We start from the raw sequence: 8,514 nt of genomic DNA, 5'->3' as shown, positions 1-8,514 counted from the left end.
CACCAGGAGGGGTTCTTCTCTCACTGTATGTAATCCCCCTCTCCAAGGAGAAGTAGCTAGGTCAACAGAATTATTCCGTCGACCTAGCACTGTCAATAGTAGGTGTGGTTAGGGTAGCATAGCCAGAGTATCCCTGAATGAGAAGCATTTCTGCCTCTCAGCCTTACAAACTCATGGGACCTCCTTGTCAGCCTCCTCTTAGCGATGGCCAACATGGCCGTCTATAACAGTGGGGAGAGGATGTTGGCTGAGGGGGTTCTCTATGACTGTGGGGCCTATTTCTGTTCCTCTCTCTGCCACAATTTGAGGACTTCAATAACTCAGACATAGGTTAGGGGTTTGTTATAGAAATGGATGGGTGAGATTCTGTGGCCTGCATTGTGCAGGAGGTCAGACTAGATTATCATAATGGTCCCTTCTGACCTTAAAGTCTATGAGTCTATGTATTTGGGCAGTTTCTCTGGGTGGTGTCTGCTGGCTCCCTTTACACCTTTGAGGAGCAGGGGTTGCTGTCTGGGGTTCTCTGCTCAGTGTTGCCTTCAGATTCCCTACTATTGATCCTTTGACCCTCACACCTGTTCCTGTTATTTCTTCTGTTGTCCCCTGTAATTAGTTGAGTCCTGGACTCAGTGGATCCTCCCCATAGGCTGAGGGAGGGTCTGTTAGCTGTGGGTTGGTGCACTTCCCAGAACCCCAATAGGAGCTCTTCCACTCATTATGCAAAAATAAGTCACAAGAAACCATTCCTCAGGTGGAATGGCAAGCTGAAGGCATTGTTTTGTAATGATTTGTTACTTGGGGCTGCTCTACACTGGAAACTTACATCAGCACAGCTGTCTTTCAGTGGTCTGAAAAATCCACACCCATGCAGAGATGTGGTTATGCTGTAGACAGCACTAGTTTGACAGACGCATTCTTCCATTTGTCTAGTTCCTACTTCTTGGGGAGGTGGACTACTTGCAGCCACAGGTGAATCCCTCCCATTTGCATACACTCCTGCAGCTGTGCCACTACTAGGTATTAAGTGTAGACATAACCTTAGAGCAGGTTCATCTGAACTGCTTCAAGCTACGGTAGTTTTTCTAGCATAAAGCAGCTTGACTATTGTTACCCTTACCTAGTCTACCCTATAGTAGTTTACATTTGGAATTTCCAATGACCTGGTCTCCATTCAAAGGCTAAGTCAACCCATCTACATTGCTCAGCATAGCTAAACCAAGCTAATCCCTAGGAATTCTCCCATCAACCTACCTACCTCTCAGGGATGTGGATTACCTACACCAACAGGAGAATGCCTCCTGGGGGCAGAGGCAGTGTTTATACTGAAGCACTAACATAAGAATGGCCATACTTGGTCAGACCAAAGGTCCATCTAGCCTAGTATCCTGTCTTCTGACAGTGGCCAATGCCAGGTGCTTCAGCAGGAATGAACAGAACAGGCAATTAGCGAGTGATCCAACCCATTACCCATTCCCAGCTTCTGGCAAACAGATGTTATGGCAGGGGTTCTCAAACTGGGGGTTGCAAGGTTATTACATGGGGGGTTGTGAGCTGGCAGCCTCCACTCTAAACCCTGCTTTGCCTCCAGCATTTATAATGGTGTTAAATATATAAACAAGTGTTTTTAATTTATAAGGGGGGGGTTGCACTCCAAGGCTTGCTATGTGAAAGAGGTCACCAGTACAATAGTTTGAGAACCACAGTGTATGGACTCTATCCTTGCCCATCCTGGCTAAGAGCTGTTGATGGACCTATCCTCCATGAACTTATCTTTTTAGAATCCTGTTATAGTCTTGGCCTTCACATCATCCTCCGGCCAAGAGTTCCACAGGTTGACTGCATTGTGTGAAGAAATACTTCATTTTGTTTTAAAAATATTTAATTGGGTGAGCCCTAGTTCTTGTGTTAGGAGGAGTAAACAATGCTTCCTTATTTACTTTCTCCACATCCATCATGATTTTATAAACCTCTATCCTATGCCCCCTTAGTTGTCTCTTCCAAAATGTCAAGTCCTCTCCTTCAATGGAAGCTGTTCCAGATCCCTAATCATTTTTGCCCCTTTTTGTACCTTGTCCAATTCCCATCTTTTTTGAGATGGGGCAACTAGCTCTCCACAAGTGTTCAAGATGTAAGCGTACTATGGATTGATATAAAGGCCCTAGGATATGTTGTGTTGGCTCTTTTCCAATGATTCCCACCATTAGCAGCTTTTTTGGCTGCCATTGAGTGGATGTTTTCAGACAATTATCCATAACTCCTCAAAGAGATCTTGAAGTCAACAGCTCGTTTAGATCCCTTCATTTTATATGTACAGTTGTGTTTCAAGTGTAGACAAGCCCTTTAAAGTCTCTGCTCTCAACAGCAAAGTAGGTACTTTAAATCACAGGTAGCGTACTCCTGCAAGTGTAAGGCTTTGATAGCTGATCAGACCAAAGTTTTGTTCCTCTGCTGTACTGAGCTGTTACGAAGACAAGCACCAAAACAAGCCATTTCATATGTCTGTACAATAAGGGAACCATTACAACACCCATCCTTTTACCATGTAAGCAGTATGAGATTGACAAAGAAGCAGAGACCGCCCCCCCAGCTGTTATCTTTAAAATGGAAGTATAGAGAGTACTTGCATTGCACTTTTTTAATTGCACAGGTAGTTTTAAATATTAAATGGAGAAAGCAATTCACTGAAACTAAGTAGCAATAGAAATTTTCATAAGCATTTACATAGTAAGTTATGTAAAATTTACAAGAGGTTTTTAATCTTATATTGAGCCAGTTGTCTGTACATAGAGGGAAGCATAGCCTCCCTGCCTAAGCAGGCTATTGCTGTGACAAGGACTTAAACTCTTCCCCCCACAGTAAATTTCTCCTAGGTATGGAGGGTTTGCCCAGATTGGGCAAGGTACAGTTTAGGTAGAAGAGCACATGTTTCTTTCTGAGGGTAACATTACTTTTAGTTTCTGATAAGGGAGATTAGCCATTTCCTTTTCAAGAGAAAGTACTGGTACAAAGGGCACCATTCTACCCAGTTCTATTCTGAGTTTGAGATGGGCACAAATTAGCAATACTTGGTTTGGTGAAAACACTTTAAAAAGCAATGTTCTTTAAGAAATAGCCATCTACTTTACTTCTGGCTTAAGAAAAAGGGGAGATGGTTCCTGCTACCTTGCATAGATTGTACAGTGTTGCTCCACAGAAGAGATGCAACACTAATGACTAAATCAGACACTGATCAACTGGGGAAAAAGTTCATTGGCAAAAGTATCTGCCCAAGAATGGTCTGTGCTCAGTGGAGAGGGCAGATCACTGAAGGGAGAAGGGGATCCTTCATATCCAGAATCACTACATGCATCCAATGGACAGCAAGAGGTCTCAAGGCTGTGATCAGATGAGAGCAGGTTTGAGATACCCAGCTCAGGCAAAAAGTTGTTTATAGGTTCCTCTTTCACTGAGACTGGGGACTCAGGGAGGTTCTTGTCTTCTGAGGGAGAGAGAGATGCTTCCTCAATTTTCATTAGCATATCAGCTTGGCTGCCCATTTTAGCAGGGATCTCAAAGATTAGGGGCTTGGTGTACACATGGTCAAACCGGATCAGTTCATTAATGGCCTCCAACTTTGCTGATGAGGACCCCATAGAGGGAGTGGGGGAGGTTGGTAAGGAATTTGATTCTTTTCCACAGATTTCTTCCTCAAGCTCTTCCAAGCACGCTGACTCTGAATTACCATACCGGAGGAACATGTCTGGGTCCAGGCTGTCCAGAATGCCCAATAGCAGATCAGACTGCAGAATAAAAAAACACCCTTTTAAAAAGGAACGTACAAATTACTGTACACAAACCAACCCCCCTCTTGAAACCAACTCCTCCCCACCCACAGTAGGCTAAGCTCAATAAGACCTGATAGGTACTGAAAGGCAGCACAAGTACTTTAATATGCTCATTTATTTAACCCAGAACTTTCTAGTCCATTAACCCTTCCCGGAGCTTGACTGGCACCATTAGACTGTTCTCTACATTCCTGATTTGCATTACAGTACCCTTAATGGGGCCCACTCAGGATCAAGTACCCTGCACTGTTGTGTGTACTGTTCAAACAAAAGCTTCCCTTGCCTACAATCTCTGCAGAGCCAGCAAACAATGGCAAAATCTGGAACTAAAGAGTCAGCATCAGGTACTAGCCTGAGCAGTAGTTTCCATGACCACAAGGTTATCAGCATCAACTGGTTTGTTCCTTGGCTTTTAGCTTTCACAGGTCCTTGTACCTGACTCTTCGGGATCAAGACAGCAGTTGAACAGTAACCAGTAAACTTCATAATATCAGGCTACTTGAAACCTGCCCAAAACTACAGTAGAAATACAGCATGTGCTTTGAAGGACTGTATGTTTTCAGGGTTTTTACATGCACACAAACTGAAAATGAGCTAACAGGTGATGCAGCTGTAAACAAGGATAATATTCTGGGGTGTATTAAAAGGAGTTTTATATGTAAGACATGAAGCAAATGTCCTGCTCTCTTAAGCACAGGTGAGACCTTGGCTGGAGTACTGAGTCCAGTTCTGGATGCCACACGTTAGGCAAGATGTGGACAAACTGAAGAATGTCCAGAGGAGAGCCTCAGAAGTGATAAAACCTCACCTATGAGGAAAGGTTAAGACACTGGGCATTTCTACTTTTCTACTTAGAAAAGACTAAGTAGAGAGGGGATAAGTTTCAATTACATTAAGGGATAGTTGTTACCCCTTCAATAGACATGGAGAACAGAGTAGTAATGACTTAATCTGCAGTCCAGGAGATTAGACTGTGTCTACACTACGGACCTTACACCAGCACCGCTGCAAGGTCTCCTAGGTAGCTGCTCTATGCCAGTGGAAAAAGAGCTCTCCTGCTGGCATAATGAAACCACCCCCAACGAGCTGCAATAGCTATGTCAGTGGGAGAGGGTCTCTTGCCAACATAGTGCTGTCCACACCAGCACTTTTGTCAGTGTAACCTATGTCAGTCAGGGGTGTGCTTTTTCCACACCCTTGACTGCCAAAATAGCTAACCTAAGGCTTTGTCTACACTAGCAATCTAACTATAATTAAGCACTGGACTAGGCTTCCAAGGAAGGTCACAAAAACCTCTAACCACAGGGATTCTAAGAGCAGATTAAACAAGCCTGTCAGGGATGTTCTAGGTATCCTTTAGTCCTGCCTCAATGTAGAGGACTAGATGATCTCTAAAAGTCCCTTCCAGCCCTATATTTCTAGGAGTCTATGCTTCATGTTGCAAAAGGTGAATGATAATGGTTATGGGAACAATACCTAATGTACAGTATTTAACTGCCTTCAAAATTAACTTAACTTCCGCTTAATTTACAGTCCTGTTTGTCTTGTTACCACAGGAGTGTTAATAAGCCACTTCATATTGAATGGTCTCTCAGAATACCTAATATGAAATGTTGGTCCCAGAATATTAGAGAGAAGGTGCGGGAGGCAATATCTTTTAATGGACCAACTTCTGTTGGTAAGAGACAAGCTTTCAAGTTTACACAGATCTCTTGAGAACTTGAAAGCTTGTCTCTCCCACCAACAGAAGTTGGTCCACTAAAAGATATTACCTCCTCTACCTGTCTTTGACTTACTGGACACAGCTTGTAAATCAGTAGTTCTTGCCCAAGATTCACAAGCACAAAATGTATCTGAGAGTATCTGGGCCTTTTAAATGTGCCAGCCTATGAAGAGCTGCCTCAACACATTCACATCTGAACTAGGTTTTTGGTGCATTACAGCTCAAATTCTACTGCCCCATGTACCATAGCTGATGAATTGGAGACACTGGGCTGTAATTCTTTCAAAAACTCATGATTTGTAAACAGGGAATGACTTGCTCACCTCAGAGTCTGAAGAGTCAATGCCACCAGAATCCATGTGGAGATTGTCAGGAGGGGTGACTGCTGGGCCTGCACCTGCTGCAGAGGAACACGTAGTCTGAGTGCTGCGGACTCAGCGGACCCGGTCACCATCCTGATTTCATCCACCTCTGATTCCATAACCACCTGTATCAGAAGAGCAAACTAATTATCAGATTACTGACTCCCAAACCACCTGCTGGAGTTCTTGCCATTACTGCAAGGATATGATACTGAATGCCACACAAGCATCCTTTGGCAGTCGGTTGTGTGAATCTCAACCTCACTTGGCTAGTACCAAAAACAAGGAACAGCGCTGCAGAGATTGGGAAGTGAGACGACTGTTGTAGACACATGTTCAAAATACACCACTGTGGTGGTGCTTTAACTTCAGTCTGAGACATCTGTTAACAGAACACTGGATCCAAGACCACCTTCTGAAGGAGGCTGACCTTACCAGTCCATTATTTTCCCTTTGTGCCACGTACTGGATATTCACCAGCAGCTCTTGTGGCCACATTTAATGCTACTTTGCATTCAAGAATAAAAAGCAGGTTACACAGAGACCAGCACACAATGTAGATTTGAGAGGGTCATGAATTAACTCTTTGAATGCTGCTGGGTTTTCTTCCAAGCTGCCAGCCAGCAGCCACTTAAAGCTTAGTGGAGATGAGAGACAAGACCTCCCCTCCCCGAGTAGCAGTTAATATTAACGATTTTGGAAGGATATTAAGCTTCAGTATGTAAGCCAATCTACTACATCTTGACGAGACCTAGTATAAAGGCAGATCATTCCTCCTTACCTACTGGGGATTTTACACCTTCCACTAAAGTATCTGGTGCTGGCCCATCAGTCCCAATCCCCCGCCAAGGAAACAGCTGGGCACTCACCTTAGGCTCCCTCTCTTCCTCCGTCTCCAGCGCATCTAGCCCCAGCCGACAGCGCAGCTCCTGGTTCTGCACTGCAAGGCCGCGTGTCTTCTCCCGCAGGAGCTGGTTTTCTAGCAGGAGAGTCTGGTTCTGAAAGAAGCCCACAGCCGAGTTCAGCGGAGCGGGCCACAGGAACCAGCTCCGCTGCCCCCCGCTCGCCATGCGCTTTCTATCCGTGCGGCGCAGGGCTCCCCGAGGGCTCGGCCCGGGCAGCCCCCAGCCTCACCTCCTGCTCCAGCTCCAACACCTGCTGCTCCAGCTCGCTCATCCGCGCCTTCTTCCTGTCCCGGGCGCTCTGCGCCGCCACGCGGTTCTTCAGCTTCCTGCGGGGAGACAGCGCAGGTCTGAGCCGCGGCCTCCCGGGCAACCCCCGCGGCCCCCCGGGCAACCCCCCGGGAGACGCCCCGCTCACCTGCGCAGCGCCTTCTCCTCCGGGCTCAGGTGGGTGAGCCGCTGCCGCTTGCGGGCGGGCTGCTGGGGCTCCGGGCTGGGGGAGCGCGGCCCCCCCGCCGGCAGCACCACGGCGAGGGGCCGGCCGGCCGCGGCGCCCAGGGGCTCGGCTGCTTGGCCGGGGATGAGGAGCAGCCGCGGGGCCGCGGGACCGTGTAGCGCCACCATGGCAGACGCGGGGCTGCTGCGCTGCTGAGAACCCTGGCGCTGCCAGCGTTCCACCGACCGAACACTGGGCTCCGCGGCGTTCCACCCGCCCCTCGCGTTCTGCCACCGTGGCTTGGCCCCATTGGTCAGTGCCGTCTGACGTCAAGCCCTGAGTAGCACGCGATTGGCCCGTGACAAAGGGCAAAGTGCAAATAAATTGCGTCAGACCGAGTGGGGGAGGTAGGGCCGTGCTCACGCGGACAGCGAGGCTGTGGGCGGTTTCCCGGAGTGGGAGGTTGTCGGACACGAACCGCTGGGCGGGGCCTGCGCTGACGCCGCCGCGGCGTTATTGCCTCAGCTCGGGGGTTGGGCGCGCGCTAACCCACCCCAGAGTGCGGGCTCCGCCGGCGGTGCCCTGCCCCCCGCGTGTGTGGCGCTGCCCGAGCCTGACTCGGGAACGGGCGCGCCCGGCCGCCGCCCTCGCGGGGGCAGCCCCCTGTCTTCGCTACAGCCCGCGCCCAGGCCCGTCCCGCACTGATGGGGCTGGTGCCGCGACCTGGGCGGCGGGAGAGGAGCGGGTGGCCTGTGCTGCGCGGGGGAGACACGCGTTCGCTGCTGGAAGCAGAGGCTTCGGGCCAGGGGAGAGAAACAGACTGCAGGGTCCTTAGAGCCCTCTCACAGACGTCAGGTTTCAAAGCAGTAACAATTTACAGGATTTTGTGTCCTTTTTTATTTGAATTATTTTGTAGAAAACTGTTCTTTTAACAGCAGTTTCAGTCTTGCTGTATGTGGCATGCAAGCATGGATACAAAAATACAATTGGCAGGAGGACCTTGTATCGTTTGCCTCTGTTCCAGAGTGGTAGCTGTGTTAGTCTGTATCAGCAAAAACAACAAGGAGTCCTTGTCGCACCTTAGAGACTAACAAATTTATTTGAGCATAAGCTTTCATGGGCTAGAGCCCACTTCATCAGATGCATGTAGTGAAAAATACAGGAGTAGGTATAAATACATGAAAGGATGGGGGTTGCTTTACCTAGTGTGAGGTCAGTCTAACAAAATCAATCAATTAACATCAGAATACCAAGGGAGGAAAAATCT

The 8,514-nt window shown here is 48.0% G+C and overlaps 1 protein-coding gene across 1 annotated transcript; it reads right to left on the bottom strand.

Moving 5' to 3' along the window:
- Window positions 1–2,617: 2,617 nt before the first annotated feature.
- XBP1 (X-box binding protein 1) lies at window positions 2,618–7,550 on the bottom strand. The gene is given in 6 exon segments (XM_044990381.1): window positions 2,618–3,779; window positions 5,871–5,978; window positions 5,981–6,034; window positions 6,779–6,907; window positions 7,044–7,140; window positions 7,230–7,550. Coding segments are annotated over 6 exon segments (1,155 nt in total). The 5' UTR covers window positions 7,436–7,550; the 3' UTR covers window positions 2,618–3,218.
- Window positions 7,551–8,514: the final 964 nt, after the last annotated feature.

This window comes from Mauremys mutica, chromosome 16 (assembly GCF_020497125.1).
Source record: "Mauremys mutica isolate MM-2020 ecotype Southern chromosome 16, ASM2049712v1, whole genome shotgun sequence".
Lineage (NCBI taxonomy): Eukaryota > Metazoa > Chordata > Testudines > Geoemydidae > Mauremys > Mauremys mutica.
This window is presented reverse-complemented; position numbering and strand designations above follow the sequence as displayed.